We start from the raw sequence: 24121 nt of genomic DNA on the forward strand, positions 1-24121 counted from the left end.
CTGTCCTGAAACGTTGGAGCCTCGTCTGTCCCAGCGTCGAGAATACGGCAAGTAAAGCTATCCCGAAAGGAAAAGAAGGGGGAAGGAAGACTCGGAGACCGCAAGCGTTGCGATCCAAACGACGAGAAACACGCCCTCTGGTCGATCTCGAGACACGAAATGCTCTCAAGAAAATACATGCCAGAGGGGCCACGATGTTATAAAGTAATGACGATAATGGTCGACGACGAAATCGCGGCACGGTTCGCTGAATCCCAGGACCGAGGAACAATCGTCTTGGAAGGCGCGCGGAATCTCCTTTCGCCTACCCGTTTCCGTACTTTTAAACAATTGGAACAAATTTACAGGGAGCCCAGGGAGCCCCACGGACTTTCGTCCCTGGTTCTCGTTAAACCATGTTTTCTCTCGGCCTAGCCGCCTTCGTACCTCCATCCGTGCAACAGAAATCCCGAGATTCCGCAAATATTTCGAATACCCTCGGCGACGTGTACCCGAAACGAGCTTGTAAAAATGGAGAATCCCCTTAGAGAGATCGGATTATCAAACTGGAAGGAGGCGGGGGCGAGAACCTGGGAGCCCCAGGGAACGTCGGTTCTTCGTCTCCTCCCGAACCCTTCGTTCCGTAGTGGTAGGGGGGATTACAGGGAAGGGAACGTCGCGATTAAGCATTGTTTGTTGGCAGCATTTTGTGTTTAATAAGTCCCAGTGTTTCGTGAATCTTCTCGCGATTTCTTGGCGACGCCTAAGATATGGAAACCGTAATCCTCCTCTATATTTTTGTTGCCGCGATTACTCCGGGGTTATTGCGAGGAGGCGCGGATGAGGAATATTATTGCTCTCAGCGTCGCGGATTCGCCGTGGTTCGCGTGCATTAAGATGATTTGCGGGCGAATACGAAAGGAAGGGGACTCTCTACGTTCTCTCCTGCATGCCCGACTCGCGTTGGATGAATGGATGAACGCGCGGCTCGTCGAGCGGAACGGCTCGTTTCCGCTCAATTTACAAATGGAAAACTGCAACATTTTTTTACGCGACCTGCACCGATTCTCGAGGATCGCTTCTACGATCACGCTGTCGACGATTCGGGCCTCGATAAACTCAACAAGCACTTGTAAAATACATTTTATACAGTATTGACCTAATTAGTTAATACTACGTAATTAGATAATCCTAGCAGGCCCCATATTTCGTCAGTTTTGTTTTATATAGTGTGTTGGAAGTGTGTTAATATTAATTTAGTTAATAATGTCACGCGGAAGGTATTTAAGTGAGCAAGAAAAAGGCAAAATTTTAGTTTTTCACGAAAGTAATTTGAAAATACGTGATATTGCACGTAGATTTAATCGTTCTCGCAATGTTGTGATGGATTTTTTTTTAAATCCCGTTCAATATGGACAAAATAAGTAAGGGGGGATCAAAGAAGAAGCTTTCTCCCAGAACTCAACGTTTAATCTTTAACACAGTGAGCAATTTCAGTAAAACACTTACTGAAATTAAATCGGTACTTCAATTAGACGTGTCTCGTTCGACAATATATCGAATTATTACAAGGAGTTTTCAAATAAGAAGACAAAATTTTATTAAGGCTCCACTGCTATCAAGTCGTCATAAAGAAGCTAGACGAGAGTTTGCATACATAAACTTATAATTATGAGCGCTTGCGAGAGAGACAAGAGCGTAACCCTCTGGTGGCAAGTACGGGAGTTGTCGCCAAATGTCCAAAAACCCTAACACAGCTATTAGATCGATGGTTTCCAAACATTTTTCAAGCTCGAAAAGGAAAGAGAAAGACTAAGTTGACTGTAATTGATACAAAATTATTTAATTTACTTTCCATTAGAACACTCGTACTAAAACGAAGTTGTTCAGATAATCGTCTCGGATAAATATTTATTCGAAACAATCCGAGCAACGCCCAGATCCGCTGACTACTAATTCCGACAAAAGTCTTGTTTATCCTTTCGGTGCGCCTGGACGGTGCGCTATTTTCAAAAAATCGATCCGCTCCGGTTAATACCATCCAGATTTTCCAAAAAAACAAAAAAAAAGTAAAAAGAAAGATAGAAGTTGCTTTCATCGATACAGGCCAGTCGCCGTGAATAGAACAAAAAGGAAAAAAGAGAACAACGGAACACAACTGTCGTCGAAACTTTGCGCTTTCCCTATAAAAGACCCGATCGAGCGGTTTTTACACGGACCGAGCCACCCCTCTCCAACGTTGCGGACCCGCCGCCCGCTTTGAATATTCTCCATCGGGCGGATTATATGCCGCGCCTTTATTTATCGACCGCGTGGCGAATAGATTAAAAAAATGTAAAATTCTCGACTCTAGCGCCGGGCGTGTGTCTTTGTGTTTCAGACTGCGAGTTCCCGGCGGAGTGGAAAGGCCGTTGGTTCGAATCGGGGAATCAGGAGCTGGTGACGGTGAACGGATCCATCATGACCAGCAAGGGCATCTGCATCGACAAAGAAGACGACAAGTTCCTCATTCATGACGCGTGAGTCTCGTTTGAATTGCAAGTGAGATATCGGTTCCGTCCGATATGAAACGATGCATGGATCGTATTTCATCCCTTTATCCGGGACAGCCGTCGAGCTTCCCACCCTCGCCTCACCTCGTTCGAGCTTTTACTAATTAACTACACCCTTCCTTTCTTGCCCACCCCTCCCCCTGCTCTCACAAAGCGCTCCAGGGCGACGTGCCAACCGGAGAGTAGCGTATAAAACGTTTCTCCTGAAATTCCGGGGAGGGTAGACGGATGGGGGATCGGCGGAGGGCGAGCTTTGAGATCCGAGGACTATTTTCGCGAGGGGGTGAATTCGTAGATACCTGGAGCTGTAATATTGTATTATGATGGATGTTAATACTATGCTGCGAATTCGAGTTATTCTTGTCGGGGGTGGCCGTGAAAGGGAGCGGAGAAAAATATTGGATGGTTTCTGAACGGTTTCATTTTCCGTGAGGGGTGGAATTTCCGTAGCGATTGATTTCGAGGAGCACTTGTTCAAGATGTCACTGACGTGATAGCTGGTTTCTTACATAGAGTTGATTATCTATAGAATGCACATACTATGGTATGAAGATAGCGAAGAAAGGGAAGAGAAATGGTATGGAGAGTGTTGCTGAAAAAAAATTATTTACGTTTATTTTATAATGTCGCCCAATCTATCTAGAAACATACAGGGTGTTACGCATTTGATCCATACACACTTCAGCACTGTGTTCTAATAATAAAAAATTCATTACAAAAACAGTAAACATACCCTAATTTACATGTTTATGTTACATAACATCGACACTACGTACGTATCTCGTCTTATCCTGTATTAAACTGAGAGAAACATATCGTATCTTTCACACTTCATATTTTTGTTATAACTTCTTAACAAAGCATTTGTGGAATTTTTTATTACATAACATTTCACTCTTAGTTTTACTTGTAAAACACACTGCTGAAGTTTACGCGTTAAACAATTACTATTTCACTAGTATCCACCATAACTAAATTATATGTCACAGGTATCCTAGGTGAATTCTAGACTCTCAATTTTTTGGAAATTGATATTAAACAAGCCTCTTTCGACAATAAGTTGTTATCAAAATTAAAAGATATTGTTTTCTTTTATCTTTGTGTACGACGCTGATTAACTTATTTTCCGACTGGACTGTATAAACTGTCTACCTTCGTCCACCTAAGAACACGTAAGCATGATCGATCAAGTCTGTCTTTCCCAGGCCTGTTTCTGTCGCCAACTACTCTATTAAAACACGAGATATCCGTGAGGGAAAATCGATCGACGTTGCACGCGTATAGGAATTTCTTTTTCTGGACAAATTGTTCATAATCCAAATGGAACCAACGATTCTGCGTCTTTGTCGGTCTTCGTAACAGTCGAAGGAGGGCTTGTTAACTGGCGTCGATGCGCCACTAGTATCGGAGGTAATTTTTTAACTTACCTATTAAAACGCTCGATAAACGGAAACTGATTGCCCCGGCGAGGGCATCCATTTTTCTTTATTCCAGCATCCATCTTACCAAAGGAGCCAATAACGGCCCTGAAAAAAACACTATGCTATTACCGTTATGGGGAAACGTTTCTCTCTTATTGTTAGACCGCGAGGTGCTTGCAAAATGGCTGAAATCTTTAATTAATTCTGATGAAACAGTTATTTTTGTACTGCTAACATTTCTATTGTAAATTTATTCGCTGAAACTATTATTCCACTTAAGTTCGTAATTACAGAGGACTTTTCGTTTCTCGTAAAGAAAAATTTTTTAATAACGAATCGACTGAAATTGTCGACCATAGGACTCAGCGTTGTTTCAAAGAGTAAAATGTACGAATTTGTTCGCCTGTTTTAGAAATACGCTGCGTATCGGGGTCACGAAAAGAGTCAAGTTTTAATTTTACTTCTTATAAAGAGTACACAGCGAGTGCGCGAATGGTTGGTCAGGGGTTGAGGCATACCGAGCTAAATTGGAAAAAGCACCGTTCAAACAAAATTAATTGGGTTTCGGGAATTGAGCTGCAACAAAACGTTGGTCGACGGGAGAAAACCTATTTTAGGAGTACTGTTTTTAATCAAGTAATGATTCCACCACGCGTGCTTGGATTTTTGACAAAAAAAAAAAGCGTACTTTTCCAATTTCTTTGTTTGAAAATTTCAGTTTGCTCCTGGGTGAAATTGCTCCGCCGTACGAAATAAAAGCCTCGTTCGTGCCATTTTTCGTTACAAATTTTACGTCTAGTTGGGTTGAATAGAATTCGTTTCGGAGAATGTTAAGGTAAAACGTGCAATGCAATCACGGTGCGTTTCGTGTAAATGTTTCTTTTACCCGGTGCCACGAAATTTGTATAATTATCGGGACTAACGAATCCTAGCAGCCCCATCATACACACCTTTTTTCATTTCACCGAACAATAGATATTCCTTGGTCGATATCGCGTTCCCCGTCTATTTGCAAATACTTCCGGCAAATTTGACTTGGTTTCATCGACTATTTCCCGATAGCAAAGGCGGCAAACATTACACGCAAAGCAGGAAATGAATTCTTCCCAAGAGGATCGAACCTGTTCGCCTACGGCGGGGGAATACGTTTCGTCGGGTATCGATTTTACGCGGATTCCGCTTCCTCGCCGACACGAAATCTCTAAATCCAAGTACTCGTTATCCGCAACTTACGTCGCGGCCAGGATCCAATTTCACAGAAAGAGCACTCGTTGCCATACGAGGAGACAGTATCTATGCACGTCGCTGCCTTTCGTCCGACCAGTTATCGTGACGAAGCTTAAAGCGTACTCCGTTCAAAATCGCTCTAAGCTGCCGCGATCAGTGATAAGCTGCAACCGGCGATGAGAGAACATTCTCCCTCAGAAATTTCGTTTTCTATCGCGGAACCGGAATCCTCCTGTAACCATAGACACGGTCGAGAAACCGTCGGCGCCTCGAAGCCTTCGCCAATCCCGTCGAACTTTTCTAATCTTTCAAAACAGCCGTATCGGAACGCGATCCCGCAGAGTTCTGTCCGCCATTTTTATAAATTTCGAAACGCGTAACTTTCGACATTCTTTTTCTCTCGCCAAAAAGTAAATCGAAGTTTTTATATTTTCATCGGGCGCGCGAACTAATAACGAAGTAACAACTATTTTTACATTATAAAAGTTGAAGCTACCATTTTTGAAAACTTTTTTCATAGTGAAAATTAATAATCCGTACCCTTTGAATCTTGAATTTTGCATACGCGCAATAAGGTTTTTTATAATATTTTTATCTATATTATTCCAGGTTTCATTAATCGCAAGTTTTGCAAAAAATCGAACTTTTTATCGAAACGTGATCCCACGGAGTCATGTCCGCCATTTTTATAAATTTCGAAACGCGTAACTTTGGACATTCTTTTTCTCTCGTCAAAAAGTAAATCGACGGACTAGGGATATCGAAGTTTTTATATTTTCATCGGGCGCGCGAACTAATAGCAAAATAACAACTATTTTTACATTTTAAAAGTTGGAGCTACCATTTTGAAAACTTTTTTCATACTGAAAATTAATAATTCGTACCCTTTGAAAGGATGAAGAACTTTATCGAGTTAAGAAATTCTTATTGTGCGGGAAGCCATACTTTGATAAATACTTGGTCCTTTGAGGGGATAAATTGTTCGTTAACGTTGCTTTATTTTGAAAGTAAAATTTTTCGTTAACTTTATCCCGACAGTTCCAGGGGGGGAATTGGAAAATATCTCGAAGGTAGCCAATTAAACAATCAGTCTCGCGAGCGCACGGGGTCGGTCGAAGAAAAGTAACTGAAATTATTTATCAGAATTTCGTTTCTTTGTTCTTTCAGCGCGTGAAACCGTCAGACGCAGAATGATGCTCGAGCAAAGTAGTACAATCAACGATAAGACGTGCCCGAGAATCCTTTATTCCGTTTCGTTTTATCTTCCTTCCGTGAGATTCTTATATTACAGAGTGACCTTAATATCCGAGCGAAGAAGAACGAGGAGACGTTAGGAGATCATCTTATGCACTTTACGAAAATTCTATTTTGCCAGTACCGTTGCTTTTTGCCGCTGAACAGATAACGTCTAACGACCGAAGGATAGTTCACAAGGTAAAGTGATAAGAGCCAGCCAAAATGGACGTATTGTATACCAATAATCCGTGTCATTTTCATTCTCTCGCTCGAAGAAACGATCGAGCTAACGCAAAACTAATAACCAAGCGGTTGATGCGACTTTTATACTCGATGATAAAAAAAAGCATGATGACTTAAACATTTTTCGATGTCGTCGGGGTACGAAAAGAGTCAACTTTGCGTGGAATAGCCCGCATCAGGAAGCTCGAGTCGACCCCGTGTGGAAATTCCGTGGTCACGTTTAGTAATCATACTCGTCAAATGCTCATAGACGCAACACACTGGTTGACCGAACACTTGTAAACGTCCATAACGTCCAAACGGCTAATTTTCAGTGTTTCGTCGGTCTATAAACGCACCGGAAGCGCGGCGGATGATCGTCCATGATGGTTCCGCAACAGAAATTCTGTTTCGTTCGATCGATTCCCGAAACTAATTTCACGTAACTCGTTGTCAGAGTACTTTTCGCCGACAAATGGAACGGGCCTCTGTAAAAATTTGGGACTGATCCGACGCCAACTTTTATCGCACCGCCAACAGTGAAATTCTATCCGCAAAGAGGATGAAATTAATTTAAATACAAAAATATATTTAGTGGAAAAAATTTTTCTTTCGGCACGAAAAGATTTAATTTATATTGAAATTTTCAATATATAAAAAATAATAGAAAATAACATTTTTATCGTACTCATTTATCGTGTGAAAATATGTATTAAATTTCCTCATCTTTGTCAAAACTTTAGGCCCAAAGCCACGGTTGTTTTATATCAAAATTTTTAATTGTCGTTTTATATTTAAAATTGTTCTTTTTCAACGAGATTTAATATATACATTGAAATGTTCAATATATAAATAAAATGTCGTTAAGGAAAAACAGTTTTAAATATAAAACGACAATTAAAAATTTTAATATGAAATTACCAAATGTTGCTCTTTGCTCTGTACCTATAGTTTTAACAAAAATAAGGAAAAATTAAGGCGTATTTTCGCACGATAAATGAGTACGATAAAAATGTTATTGAAATAGAACGATTTCGGTGAGAGTTCAAACTCGATCGAACGTAACACGATACAATGCTAATAGGAACTTGACGTTCTCGTTGATATGTAAATGAGAAGAGAAAGTTGATAGCCACTGGTGTAGGACTACCGGTAGGAGACAAAGCGAACAAGCGGTGGGAAATAGACGGGGAAAGTTGGAAGAGAACAAGACAGTTGGTGGTAGCGAGGAAAAGTTCGGATTTAAGTTTTAATTAATGTAATGGAGAGTAGCGCGTGATTAGCCTTCCAATCAGTACGGTCCTCTTTCCGTGGAAGCAGCACGGCGGGAAGGTAAAAATAAAGTTTAAGAGAGAAATGATAAAGTAGAATGTCCTTTCGCGAAGCGAAATCCGATGACGGTGGATCTGGTAAATGGGCCAATCGACAGCATTACCATTAAGATTCTTTGATTCAGCAAACGAAACGTGACGAGAAAAGGTCAAGCAAATGAATTCGGGGACAAGCGGGATTACGTGGAGCCACTCGGATCGAGTGTTTGGTACCTCAACGAGGATTCCCTCGGATCTTTTAATTGATTTACCTGTTTCTGTTTAATGTATTCGTTTCGAAGATGTTGTTCATTATTTTATACCTCCTCAATCCTGATTCACGTTCCTTAACCTTCTTGTTCTCTACAGTGAACGGTATTTCTATAAGAACTCTACTATTTTCAATAAACTTGACAGCTATTTTTTATAATAGGTATAAATTAATAAACATGAGAACATTCCTAGATACGGAAAACAGGCGTTAACACTTTGACTCCCACGTCGTCCATATATGGGTGACAAAACAGTGGAACTAAAACAATTAATTCTCAAGTTGAAATATTAAGGAAAATCAATGTTAATAGATTTCGTAAATTGTAATGAGGTTACGAAAGTAACTACTACGACAACTTTTAGTTTACAATTGTTTAAAATCGAAGTTTTGGTCTTGTAAACAATTTTAGGATTTTAGACTGGCAATGAGCGTGTTAAAGGACCAACGATATCCGATGTTTTCATCATCAAATTGATCAAAATGTTTGAGTCAATCGCTAGAAAAGTCCACGGTAATTCTCCTGCCTTAGTAATTTTAAGCAACGTTCGTCTTTTTCTAGAATTTGTACACCCTTTGATATAATACAGTTGCACAAAATGTGTAAAAGTTTAATTAACTAATTAACTTCGTATATTATGAGATGCAGTACGTACAACACTAGTGACATGCTTTTTAAAGGAATACAATAATGTCTTAATAATATTATATTTGTGTCGACTTGATCGTGATCGCTGTTAAAATATTGCATTCCGTATTACTTATAATTGATCGATTTGTTCGAACGTATTGTACATTAAAAACAAAAAGAAATTAAAAAATCGAACTCTAGTCGATCGTGGCTAAACGAACCACTGAAACGTTAAGCTTCAATTAGTGAATGTTTTTCGTTGTAAATTACAATCGACTACGCTTGCCAATTATATTTCGTTAACGATTTCGTCTTTTATGATCAGCGTACGCGTTACGACAGTTAATTCTATAAAAAAAAAATGTAATTACTAAAATTTACAAATTGCCGTTTGCTTTTTAACGAGACAGTTTCCAGATTTTGCATTGTTAAATCGTTGTTTCTATCGTTCGGAGAATAAACATTTGAACAGGCAGCCGGAGCCCTATTAAATAAATCAGTTCGTTGACGACAATAATCCTGTTGCTTCTAAAGCAGCTCAGCGTGAGTTTGGTTGATACGGATTAATTGGGAAATAGAAGGCTATTTTCCAATCATCCGGTCTCTGATGGTGAAAAATCTTGTCCCAATGACTTGATGACTCCATAATACGCTGAAAAAAACAATTGCTACGTTTGCAACAAAAATTCATTACACGATGTCCCTAAAATCAGTATTTTCCCAGATGAAACATTGTAATTTATAAAAACAGTCTTAGATATATATACAAGGTGTTAGGCCACCCCTGGGAAAAATTCTAATGGAGGATTCTAGAGCCCAAAATAAGACGAAAATCAAGAATATCAATTTGTTGATGGAGGCTTCGTTAAAAAGTTATTAATAATTAAATTCAAAAATTTCAAACCGTTCTGGAAAAATTATTTTCGGTTGCAGGGGGCAAGTACAATCATTTTTGGTCAATAGACATACTACCGAAATCCTACGCACTTTCGAGGAAAAAATTCCTTACCGAAAATGTAATGTCTGACCATACATTGACATGTTTCCCTGAAATTTTTCGGTGAAAAAAAAATTTCAAATCCGTTCTAGAAAAATTATTTTCGGTTGCGGGGGTCAATTACAATCATTTTTGGTGAACAGACATACCCCTGAAATCCTACCCACTTTCTAGAAAAAAATTCGAGAAGGTGTGAAATTTCTCGACGGAAAAAAAAAATTTCAAATCGTTTTGGAAAAATTATTTTCGGTTGCGGGGGTCAATTACAATCATTTTTGGTGAATAGACATATCCCCGAATTCCTGTGCATTTTCGAGAAAAAAATTCATTTCGGACGGAACTTTAAATGTTAATAACTTTTTAACGAAGGCTCCATCAACAAATTGGTATTCTTGATTTTCGTCTTAGTTTGGCCTCTAGAATCCCCCATTAAAATTTTTCCCAGGGGTTGCCGAACACCCTGTATATCACACAAAGTTAAGATTTTAACCATGTTGCAATTATCGATCACACGGTATTCAATAATAACTATCGCCCATTTACATTCTCTTTTTGCTTCTTTGATCTCAGAAAGAATATTTTCTGAGGGCTAGAATTTGATCCGAAAAAACTTAGTAAAAAATTTAAGGGTATCGAATCGAAATCGTTATTAAAAACGGATCTTTATGCACATTTGTATTTTTATTAATGGAATTAATGATATATGAGCATTGTAGAGTCTCAACCCCTAAATACATAAGCATCCGTAGTCTGTTTATTGATTATGCAGAAAATTGCTTCTAACTGTTAATGTTGTTTCTAAATTCGATTGCAAAAATATTCCATAGGCCGTATAGTGGAACATTTATGGTAAATTTCCTATACATTCCCTCCGGTTATGAAGTCCACTTCGATTCTAATTAACTCTCGAGCCGCGCACAATCAATTATCGAGCGTGCTAACAAATTTCCGAGTTCCTAACTTTCGCTACATTGAAATCTGATATTGGACCGGCATTGCCAAACATCCCGCCGCTACCAGAATGTTAAAATCAATTCTTAGGCGGGGGTCGATGTATCTTGAATGCGGCCCCGAAAGCTCTGGTCACGACCCGATAGGTTCTCTGTATAGGTTCATACAGGTAGATATCGATTATCTCATAGTGTCGTTAACGAGATATCACGATGCTAAGGTACCGAGATTACGTTACACTTAGCCCAACCCTTGCACACACAGAGATTGTCGCACAGCTTCCCGAAACGCGGAAAAGCTGGCCAGAATTCAATTTTTCGAACCAACCAATATGGTTCCAGCGAACTTCAATATCGTTAGATAATATTTCAAAACATAGGAAACGATAAAATTTAAGAAAAAAAACTGTTACATCGTGACCATAATGACGTATCTTTCATACATAGCTGTAAATTATTTTTTTTTTTTAATAACCTGTTACGAAGTTTGATGAAAAAACGAATCATACGAATTTAGAACGAATCGTAAAATCTTTCGCATTTGATTCATGGAGGAAAGTATTTCGCGAACATGGATGGTGCACATTCTGCTATTATAGTTATCGCACATAATCCTTTGCAGCACTTGGCTCTCTAAAATAAGGCAGATTTTCTAAAGTTTGGAAGCTTATTTCACGAAAAGCGTGTAAAACTTTCTGAAGAATGGACAGGCTTTCATTGCGAAGTTTCTGGGGAAATTCAGACTGGAAACAAGTGCCAGAGACTCAAGCCAGATATATTTAAAGATAACTTACATTGCATCGATGATGAAATGCTACAGAAAATTAAGGATATATTTCTTAAAATTAATTGGCAAAATGCAACTAAAAACCATCCAACGTTATAACATATTCATTTATGTTAATTTAATTAATTCTGCGTTTGAATAGCTCTGGGAACACTATTGTATCAGTAATTCTTGAATAAATATTCCTGCGAATTGCTCGGAACTGTGGTGGATATTGGTGTCATAACAAATTGATTAACACATAAAGATATATTTAAAAGAAAAATATATTTTCCGATACATTCGGTGGTATTACAAAATAAACGTTAATAATTCTCACAGTAATATTCTCTCTATACTGTATGTATAAAATTATAATATTAGCAAATAATCGGGCGAAAAACTTTGTGGCACATTCAGCGTCGTAATTTTAAATTAATTAACTGCAAATTAATTTTCCACAACGCTTTGCATGGGGAATGCAAGTAATGTTTTATAATTTATACTTAAATATAAATTTACATTTATATACTTTTGTGTGTGAAATTTATGGAAATTTACAATGGAAAATTTGACTAAAACATTATTATAATTTTGTTGATTATAAAAAGAATTAATTCTATTTATTTAAGGGTTTTACAAATGCTAGATTATTTAAATTCTTCGAACACTCGAAATTATTTTCATTTGATAACTCTGTTTGAAGAATGAAAGATGATATTTTTGAGAACTGCTGTTTGCTTTGTTTATATTAGTATATTATCATTTTCGTGTCCTACTTTCGCCATCAGTTCGTCGTCGTTTAAAATTCTGCAACTAACAATCACTAGCTCTGAAACTCTTGTTTGGACTTAATTTTTCGTTTAATTATAAAGCTTTCTCACTGAAGATTGATTCACTAATAGGTATTTCCAGAGAGCGCTGCTGTGAAAATCATAAGCAAACTGCATCATCTAAAACGGTGTTTTCCACGATTGACTTGGTTTTCTTTTCAATTTTTACAGTTTATTATTATAGCTACAGCGAGTACTTTAGAAAGCAAAATTCCTGTTTCACTATCTCTTCAACATTTCATGTTTTCTCAGAACAGTAAAGACACTTGTCTTGCAATTCGAGATATTAATATACTATATTACATATTTTACTGCTATTACAATCGAAAGACTGCTTCCTCGTAACTGTAAAAAGATAAGTAAGAACTAAGTAGCATATTTTTTTTGCATTTTTAAAAATTTTCTATCAATTTGTTGAGGCTAGTATAGGCATTTGTCTTACAATTTGAAATACTAATATACTATATTATATATTGTACTGCTACTATAATTGAAAGACTGCTTCCTCGTAACTGTAAAAAGATAAGTAAGAACTAAGTAGCATATTTTTTTTTGCATTTTTAAAAATTTTCTATCAATTTGTTGAGGCTAGTAAAGGCATTTGTCTTACAATTTGAAATACTAATATACTATATTATATATTGTACTGCTACTATAATTGAAAGACTCGTAACTTTTAAATACAAAACTAAGAACTAAGTAGCACATTTTTCTTGTACTTTTAAGAATTTTTTAACGTCAATTCGAAAGGAGCGAACGCTCAAGCGGAGTTCGTACTTAATAACGGAAACAGGAACTTTGAAATCTAATAAAAGGCCAGTCGTTAAAGATGGATGAATAGTCGCGTGAAAGGGTTGGGGATAGGCCGGAATGGGGCGTGAAATAGAGTTGGTCGAGAGCGAAAAAAGGTTATATTGCCTTTGCGTCCAGAGTGACGAACTCATAGGTCGCCGACATATGAATAATATCCCGTCGACGAACGATGATTTCCACGTTGTTTTTTACCAACACGGAGGATCCAGGAAGTACGCGCGATCACGAGTGCATTTCCGCTCGGCTTGGACAGTTCGCGGCTCCTCCGCGATCCTCTCGGCGGAGGATCCGCTGATTGGATTCGAATTGGAGGAAAAGTTTATCTCTCCGTCGACGCGCGTTACTTCTGGGAATTATTTCAGTTTCGACACGAACTCGAACCAGACGGAGGGAGTAATGATATTGGGCTTCAGACGCGTGATGGATATACTTTATTATGGAATTGTCAGCTAGTTGGATGGAAATCCTTTTTCCGAAAGGAGGACTTCACTGTTCGAGCTCTCGAGCGTTCACCTTTTTTTTTTTTGTCCAAGGCTATTGGTACGTGTAATGGAATCAGGCTCCGAAGCGGCTGAATCTTCTCGGTTAACCTTCTTTAACGCAAATTATATCTAGCTTTTGCGAAAGGAATACTCTGGTGTAATTTTTAAATATAATTTTAAAAACTGTACTTTGCGTTTAGAATTTACAGAGCAATACTAAACCACTATTATGAAAGACATGTAACATTACTTACTGACAAAAGTCAGTTTTGAAAACGCAGATACCTCGATATTATTTCTATAATTGTACAATTTCTGAAACTGTATCGACGAGCTGGACGTTGCAAGTTTGATCATAAAAATGTTCATACGTAAGACTAACCCTACTTTCTAGAAAACGTGCGATCAATCTAATAGTATCTCCCTGTATAAATTTACTATTGTACATTATAATAGTGATATTAGGTATATCAATGAAACGCATGAAATTTAGTATTTTAGGTTTTTACATAACCATTTCTATTATACAGAGTGTTCGACCACCCCTGGGAAAGATTTTAATACGGGATTCTAGAGGCCAAATAAGACGAAAATCAAGAATATCAATTTCTTGACTGAGGCTTCATTAAAAAGTTATAACAAATTAAATTAAAAAATTTCAAATCGTTCTGGAAAAATTATTTTTGATTGCGGGGCTCAATTACAATCATTTTTGGTGAATACACATACCCCTGAAATCCTACCCAGTTTCGAGAAAAAAATTTAGGAAGGTGGACTTTTTCGGTGAAATTGAAAAATTTCAAATCGCTCTAAAAAAATTATATTTAGTTACAGGGGTTAATTATAACCATTTTTGGTGAATACACATACCCCTGAAATCCTACCCACTTTCGAGAAAAGAATTCTTTACCAAAAATCTAATGTGAGGCCAGAAATGCTTCCTTGAAATTTCATGCGAATCTTTAAAACGTCATAACTTCTGAACGGATTGGACGATTTTAATGTTTAAAAAAGCAAACAACGCGTATTTTAGTGTAGAATATGTAGAAATTCTAAAAATATTCGAAAAGTTGTTCCATGACCCCGTAAAGTTAGAAAGACCCCTTAAAAATGGTCCAATTTTCAAACAGCCATAACTCCTACAATAGTGAATATATTTCATTGAAATTTGGGGGGAAACTAGAGTTCATGGATATCTACAAAAAAGTATTAAACAACTTTTCTGTACAGCGCCAACCAAATTTATTACAAGTCAAAAACGAATTTTTAAGAAAAATTGACAGGGGGTAGATGCTGAAATTTTTCGACGAAAAAAAAATTTTCAAATCGTTCTAAAAAAATTATTTCCGGTTGCAGGTGTCAATTATAACCATTTTTGGTCAATAGACATACCCTCGAAATCCTACCTATTTTCTAGAAAAAAAATTTGAGATGGTGTGAAAATTTCTGATAAAATTAAAAAATTTCAAATCGTTCTGGAAAAATTATTTTTGGTTTCAGGGGTCAATTGCAATCATTTTTGTTGAGTAGACATACCCCCGAAAGCCTACGCATTTTCGAGAAAAAAATTCTTTACCGAAAATATACTGTGTGGCCGGAAATGTTTCTATAATTTTTTAACGAAGCCTCAATCAACAAATTGATATTCCTGATTTTCGTCTTATTTTGGCCTCTAGAATCTCCCATTAAAATTTTCCCCAGGGATAGCCAAACACCCTGTATACACTATGGTATTATAATTATTTCGTTTAATTTACTTATGTAGTGTACATTATATTAAAGTGCTGCATCATCATAATCTTTTCCTAATCTGTCAAAATATTTAAATATAGACGGATTGATATATTTATGATACGCCCTGTATTTCGAACCACTAAATATTTATTGTTCCGTCTATCTATCACAAAGACGCGATACACGATTACGATGCCACATCGAGCGAAGATCGATCGAAGTGTTAATCCAGCGGGAGATCTTTATCAGCGGGGAAAGTTCGCGTTTCCGTTTGCACAGTTTCCCCTCCCGTACTGTGACGCGTTCGCGACACGATTAACATGGAAATTAGAGCATCTGGTGCCCGTAGGAATATTTAACGAGCTAACCGGTGAATAACTGCGCGATCCTGAAACTGCTCCCCCGTAATTGCGTCCTACGAACTTGCACTCTCGCCGCTGATAACTGGAAAAGGAACAACTCGCTGAAGCTCGATCGCTTACCCCGAAAGTTGCCGTAATTAGGAGAGAATGACACGTCTCGCTCGGTGTAATCGAATAGAATACCGAGAGTGAAGTCTGCGTCTGTGCGACTTCAAATTGAGCTAATCGCATGCCGGGAACGTCTAACGGATCGAATTAATTTCCCATAAATTCGACTATCGGTGTTGATTCCATTACTTAGACGACAGTTCGATTAACCGGGACACGCGGCTAGTCCGCGAGAAAAGCTGCTAAGGTTCGATTGGAGGGAACGTCGAGGCACTTGTTGCAATGTTTCCCGCAGAGACTTGTTTACGATACGGAAGCCGATAAACAGACTCGCGAGAGATCTTCGCGCCGAGAATGTTGCGATTATTAACGCGTCGTCTATAACAGCAATTATCAGTGGACGTGGAATAAAATTTATATTTACATTGTATATATATTATTGTAAATATATTATTTGGTCGTTTGGTCCAGTGTAAATATACTCTGTAAAGCATCGCGATGAGCTTGCGAACGTTATCGAGAGAGGTACGATTAGGTTGAAAATGGAAAACACTGAGAACAAGTGAAATAGAGGGAAACGTTTGATGTTTGTTTATCCTGCAAATTCTAAAATCATTCAGAATTCAAAGTACATATCCAGCCTTTTTACAAATCGCATGATTTTTATATGGCAATTCAACTTAGAAATAGTGAAAGTTGATTTGTTAGTAACATTAAGCCGTTTAACGCATTCACCAGCAGTCATCAATCTATTTTTGTATATCGTATTTTTAATTGTTCCACATCTTTTTAGCGGGGTCAACATCTAGTTTATATATTTCTTCATCCTCGTTTTATAATTTTGTTTTCCACATTTTCGAGGAAGTATTGTTAATCTTACGTGTAAACGTTTAATGGCCAAGCTTGAAACGTTCGCCTTGTCGAAGCAGTTCCATTGTAGGTACAATATCGAGGGAAAAAGTAGCGACCATTAACGAGGGATTACAGTATTGCAATTGAGAAGATGTTGAGAAGACTACAGTGTCATACAGGGTGTTCGGCCACCCCTGGGAAAAATTTTAATGGGAGATTTTAGAGGTCAAAATAAGACAAAAATTAAGAATATGAATTTGTTGACTGAGGCTTCGTTAAAAAGTTAAAAAATTAAATTTAAAAATTTCAAATCATTCTGAAAAAATTATTTTTGGTTGCAGGGATCAATTACAATCATTTTTGGTCAATAGACATACCATCGAAATCCTACGCACTTTAAAGAAAAAAATTCCTTACCGAAAATGTAATGTCTGACCATACATTGATATGTTTCCCTGAAATTTTGTGGCGAAAAAAAATTTTTTCAGATCGTTCTGAAAAAATTATTTTCGATTGCAGGGGTCAATTACAATTATTTTTATTCAATAGACATACCCCGGAAATCCTATCCACTTTCGAGAAAAAAATTCCTTACCGAAAATATAATCTGAGCCCTGAAATAGTTCCCCGAAATATCATGTGAATATTTGAAACATCATAACTTCTGAACGGATTGGACGATTTTAATGTTTAAAAAGGCAAACGACGCGTATTTTAGTGTAGAATATGTAGAAATAATAAAAATATTCGAAAAGTTGATCCTTGACCCCGTAAATTTAGAAAAACCCCATAAAAATGGTCCAATACTCAAACAGCCATAACTCCTACAATAGTGAATATATTTCATTGAAATTTTGGGAGGAACTAGAGTTCATGGGTACCTACAAAAAAGTATTAAACAACTTTTCTGTAGGACGTCAAACGAAATTATTAAAAATCAAAAACAAAGTTTTAAGAAAAATCGACAGGGGGTAGGTGCCTAAATTTTTCGGCGAAATTTAAAAATTTCGAATCGTTCTAAAAAAATTATTTTCACTTGTAGGGATCAATTACAATCATTTTTGGTCTATAGACATACCCCCGAAATCCTGCCCATTTTCGAGAAAAAAATTCAGTACGGGCGGAACTTTAAACGTTAATAACTTTTTAAGGAAGCCTCAGTCAAGAAATTGATATTCTTGATTTTCGTCTTATTTTAGCTTTTAGAATCTCTCATTAAAGTTTCCCCCAGGGTGGCCAAACACTCTTTATAACAAAAAATTTATAAATGCTTTGTTAAGGAGTTATAACAAAAATATGAAATATGATGTTTTTTATTTACTAAAATTTTGTTTAAAGGGAGCAACTGCTAATTGAGGCACGAAGAAATATTTTTAACGTTGAATTATGTGGATAACGTAAACATTTCTTTATCAGAGTTTAGTTTATGTCATTTATCTTAGCTACTATCCTTTCTTCGATGATAACTTTTTGTTGTCATCAAATTTTGAACTATCGTTCAAGTTTATGTTAAGTAAATTGCAAAGAAGCTCACGATATCGAGTGCTTGCAAAAGTTTGATTTTATTTTATTATAAATTGTTTTTCTTATTTTAATGTTCTGAATCTCAACCGAGTTTCACAGTTCATATTTTTGTTATAACTTCTTAACAAAGCATTTATGGAATTTTTTATTACATAACATTTCACTGTTAGTTTTACTTGTAGAACACACTGCTGAAGTTTGCCACCAACCACAACTAAAGTATATGTCACAGGTATCCTAGGTGAATTCTAAACTCTTGATTTTATGGAAATTGATATTAAACAAGCTACAAGATATTAAACAACCAAATGATGAAATATTCCGTAATGACTCGACTATCGTTCCTGCAGCAACAGTAAGACTATGTCGAATAGAGAACAATAACAATGATCAATCGAAGGGGGAAACAAGGCTGTCCGAAATTGGCGAGGATCTCTCGAGCAAAAATAATTAACGCCCTAACGTAAGAGGGGTTAGCCAGGTTGCGAGCTGAAGCGTAGTTTGTATCGGTTCGATATCTTGATGGATTACTCCGATCAATGTAAGGTTGATCAGTCTGCTGATTGATTAGATAAGTTTTCGTAGCGTTGCTTCGTCGATCGGATCTCTCCACGAGCTTCGATTTCCCGTTCCCTTTTCCGACTCGAGCATCCCCGGGTCCGGGTTTCTTTTACTTATTCATGCAACGCGTACCCTGTAACGACACACAGTACCGACCATTTTCGTGGGTCAAAAGCGGACAAAGACGGACCGACATCGCACGGGAGAAGAAATTAAGGCCGTGACCCATGGTGGAAACTTTCAGCTGGCTCGCGATTTTCCACCTGCTCTTTAATCTCACCCTATTCACGTCGCGGAACCCGTGCCGACAATTTATTTTAATCAGCCAGCGAACCGGTTATCCCTTTCTCGCGCTCTGCCGGTTAACGTTCCTGTTTAATGGCTGGCTTAATTTTTATTTCACCGTGGCTGGGTCGCATGGCCAGCTTAAAGATGCTGGGAGATTACAGGCAGCGTTTGTCTTACAATAAAAAATTTTAACCATTCCGTAGACTATCCTCATTTTAGCCTGAGGACCGATTCGTATTCTGCAGTTTTCAACAACGTCTAAACACATTTTGGCGATCATATTTCTTCTCCTTATAATTATTAAAATTTCTGTTTTACTCTACGATGGATAATATCGTTGCTAGACTCGTAAAAGGTGCCGCAGAAACAAGAGTATCAGGCAAAAATGAGAGGTAGCTGGTTAGCGAAGGCGAGATAAAGGAGCAGAAAAGGATTTCCTGTTGTTTCTCTTGCAGAATCGTCTCGGACGTTACTCTATATCGCTCTGTTAGGTTCTTATCTGGTCTTTCTCTCCTCGAACATCTATAACTTGATAGTTTCATGCCAGGGAGTTGCCTCGCGACGCTGCTGGTAAATAGCTCCGCGTCTGTTCTTCCGTGTCTCTTTTGTGGTTCCCAGCGAACGCCTCGAATTCCATCTTTCGCGGATCTCTTAGAAGCGTTCAGCTATGCAAATCTCTTCGCCCCCTCCCCCTCCCCCACGCAGCCAGTTTCATTGTTTATTGTTTCGTTCGACTTTCGCAACTTCCAACCACCAACTGGCAAACGGATCGGATGGCCAGCTTACCCCAAAGTTCGTTCCGTGTCCTATTACTTTACCAAATTAATTTGTATATTTCGTATATTTCGAAGAAAAATACATACGTTGATATTTCGTCCAGGATTTTATCTACAATTTTTAAATTGAATTAGACTGAAATTTATTTATTTTATCGTACGAGTTAATGTACCAAGATAAAATATAGTGATATTTTTGAACAAAATAATAAAATATAAAATACATACGTTGATATTTCGTCCAGGATTTTGTTTACAATTTTTAAATTGAATTAGACTGAAATTTATTTATTTTATCGTACCAGTTAATGTACAAGATAAAATATAGTAATATTTTTGAACAAAATAATAAAATATAAAATACATACGTTGATATTTCGTCCACGATTTTGTTTACAATTTTTTAATTGAATTAGATTGAAATTTATTTATTTTATCGTACCAGTTAATGTACAAGATAAAATATTAATTTAATTTAATTATATAATGATATTTTTGAACAAAGTAAAACTGATATTGAGACTTACAATTTAATTATAAATTGATTAAAATTAAATTAATTTAATTAAAAAGAGGCTTTGAGAATTACGATTAAATACGAATCCCAAATTACATCGGACAGGCGGTGCGTTTCCATTTCCATCATCTATCAGTCGATACATTTCAATTCAAAATGTACACGTGGAGAATTCGTATTACGGACCACTTGCTTTTCAAATTTAGTAAACAAAAGCATGGCATGCAGTTCATTGTGAATATCAACAATGTTTATTAAATCCTTCAAATTATGCTACAATCAATGGAGCGTTCGAATTACGCGTACATCGCAATTATCGCAGCATCCAAATTACATGAAAACGACCTAATTGCAGGGGCGCCTAAAATATCCTATCCTAGTCATCGTGGCGACCCAACTACCTATACAATTTTGGTTTGGTATTAACGTGAGAGAGGTTTACGGAGTCAAGTGTCCTTTCCATCGATGTTTTTATCATAAATATCTCGACTTTTCCTAAATCGCAAAAATATTCATGCCAACCATCCGTACAACCTAAATTGAACTTTCTTTTTATCGCTGAAAAATACTCGTCTCTATTGTTTCTCTCGATGCATATGCATTTTCGCAAATTCCAAACGCTTCTCTCTGCGCCATGGTGTTAATGGAGGGTCATGCTTTAAGTGTTTACGTTTTATCTGTTTCCACTGTTGTGAGATGCGCATTACACTTCTTTTACTTGTTGTAACGCCTGCTGTTGCAATAATTCTTCTCGCTGTAGCTTTAGAATTTGAAATTTCGCGTATAATGCCTCGCCTCTCGCGTTCTGTTACTGCTTGCGGTCTACATTCTTTTTTTTTTTTTCATAATTTATACCATCCACTTTTCGACTTCTGTGCATTAATTCTGCGATTTTCCAGATAAAATACGTCCCTGAAATTTTAAATAAATATCTCGAGTGACCTACCATTTTGTCCCGCCATATTTAGCTCCTGTTTAAATTTCTTTCTGCGACTTTCGTAAAGCACGTTCCATGAAAGCAATTTCCAACGGGTCTACATAAAATGGTACGTGCTTTATACGATGTGTACAAAATATATTTTTGCTTATCGCGTTGCAGCTGAACAGATTACGAATTACTCGGAACGAAAGCGTGGAATATTTTCATGCCCCAAATTCGAATCTAGAACTACGCGAATAAAAGTACGCGAATCGCTGTGCGTCGTGGAATGATCTAGTCTACTATGGAGTTATCAGGAGTACAAGGATAGTGTCTGAGTGTCCAGCCGGCGAGGGTGACTCGGATGCTCTCTTCGTGTCGTCGTTTGACACTTGGAGAAAGCCGTGGAGCTTCAAAGCAAAAGCCTTAACTGCATTTAATTTAGCCCCGCGGGCGTGTTTCGCAAACTGAATGCCGCGTAGCGTCGCGTCGCCTTCCAGCGACTTGGCGAAAGGCACCCCCCCCCGAAGAAAATAATCTTCTAGACGTCGCGGCGTCGCGCGACTATTTCACTGGTAATCGCCATACCCTGACAATTTGCTCGTGTATGCTGGTCTCTTTGTCCCGGCGAAACGAGCGAGGCGATTAAAACGTAGATTGGCCCTGAGACCGTTTAGAACGCAGTGCTTGGTGCCTCGCGATTAAGAATGTTGCCAGCAACGCGACGCCAGAGACTTCTTCAATATTCCTTAAAACCGTCTTTCAAACGTCTTCTCATCCTTTCGACGGGGTCCATGAATTTTGCATTAATTAAATCGAGTGATGCACATCGCGTTTCGAGGAAGGATTAAATTTAGTTTGGGGAAGAATGGGATCGACGTAACGAGCTTGAGAGCCAGAGGGGCTCGAGCTTTCTATTGTGAGCGTATTTTGACGAAGGAAACACTGGGGTAAAAAGTAACGTGTTAAACAATTTCATCGATTCACACAAAGTGTACGATTGAAATACAGGTATCCATGTTCGAGAAATATACTCGACGGAGGAATTAGTATTCGTGAACAAACAGCTATCGTGTGTAAGTAGATACATGTGAGTTGATTATGGGAGGGATTGAAAAAGGCAATCCAGTGTTATTAGGAAACAGCCCCTTCGCTTGGACACATTAATGCATAGTCACCTTGTATATGAGTTCTGGCGCTTCGTATAGCATTGGGGATTCGAGGAAGAAGTAGTTGATTCTTAAAGTAGTTGTGAATGTATTTCACTGTAATTTATTTCTGAAGTAGAACTCATGGATACCTACAAAAAAGTAGTAAACAATATTTCCGTACAGCGTCAAACAAATTTATTAAAAATCAAAATCTAATTTTTAAGAAAAATCGACTGGGGGTAGGCAGGTGCCGAAATTTGTTGGCAAAAAGAAATCAAATCGTTCTTAAAAAATTATTTTTAGCTGCGGGGGTTAATTACAATCGTTTTTGGTGAATAGACATACCCCCGTAATGTTAACCACTTTCAAGAAAAAAATTCCTTACCAAAAATGTAATGTCTGACCATACATTGACATGTTTCCCTGAAATTTTGAGGCGAAAAAAAATTTTTTCAGATCGTTCTGAAAAAATTATTTTCGATTGCAGGGGTCAATTACAATTATTTTTGTTTAATAGACATACCCCCGAAATCCTATCCACTTTCGAGAAAAAAATTCCTTACCGAAAATATAATCTGAGCCCTGAAATGGTTCCCCGAAATATCATGTGAATCTTTGAAACATTATAACTTCTAAACGGATTGAACGATTTTAATGTTGAAAAAGGCAAACGACGCGTATTTTAGTGTAGAATATGTAGATATTATAAAAATATTCGAAAAGTTAATCCTTGACACCGCAAAATTAGAAAAACCCCATAAAAATGGTCCAATTTTTAAACAGCCATAACTCCTACTATAGTGAACATATTTCAATGAAACTTTTTTCTGAAGTAGAGCTCATGGGTATCTACAGAAAACTATTATACAACTTTTCTGTAAGGCGTCAAACAAAATTATTAAAAATCAAAAACGAATTTTTAAGAAAAATCGACAAGGGGTAGAGCTGCCTAAATGTTTCGGCGAAGAAAAGAAATTTCAAATCGTTCTAAAAGAAACAATTTTATCTACATGGGTCAATTACAATCATTTTTGGTCAATAGACATATCTCCCAAATCCTAACCACTTTCGAGAGAAAAAGTCCTTACCGAAAATATAATTTCAGACCAGAAATGTCACTCGAAAATTTCACGCGTATCTTTAAAACGTCATAACTTCTGAACGGATTGGAGGATCTTAATGTTTCAAAATGCAAATAACGCGTATTTTAGTGAAGAATATATAGAAATTCTAAAAATGCTGGAAAAGTTGTTCCTTAACCATGTAAAATGCAACAAACCCCATAAAAGTAGTCCAATATTCAAACGACCATAACTTCTGCAATAGTGAATATATTTCAATGAAATTCAGTGTGGAAGTAGAGCTAATAGATATGTACAAAAAAGTATTAAACATCATTTCCGTGCAACTTCAAACTCATTTGTTAAAAATCGAAAATTAATTTTTAAGAAAAATCGCCAGTGCGAAGAAATTATTCGCCGTAATTGGAAAAAGTTCAAATCATTCTGAAAAAATTATTTTTAATTACGGGGGTTGATTACAATCATTTTAGAAATAAGTCTCGCAATAGGCGTCGATCAGGTAATGTGACAGTTGTGAGTCACGTTTGAGCGAGCAAAGATAACGTCAGCCAGTTGAA

At 37.3% G+C, this 24121-nt stretch overlaps 1 protein-coding gene across 6 annotated transcripts in view; it reads left to right on the forward strand.

Annotated features, from left to right (window-relative positions):
- Nucleotides 1–24121, forward strand: part of LOC143348051 (uncharacterized) — a 364443-nt gene that overhangs the window by 279136 nt on the left and 61186 nt on the right. For all 6 annotated transcript variants that reach the window (XM_076777842.1, XM_076777839.1, XM_076777840.1 and 3 more), the window contains one exon: nt 2360–2498. In XM_076777842.1, the coding sequence (XP_076633957.1) occupies nt 2360–2498 (139 nt within the window). The remainder of the gene's footprint in view (nt 1–2359; nt 2499–24121) is intronic.

This window comes from Colletes latitarsis, chromosome 11, assembly GCF_051014445.1.
Source record: "Colletes latitarsis isolate SP2378_abdomen chromosome 11, iyColLati1, whole genome shotgun sequence".
Taxonomy (NCBI): domain Eukaryota; kingdom Metazoa; phylum Arthropoda; class Insecta; order Hymenoptera; family Colletidae; genus Colletes; species Colletes latitarsis.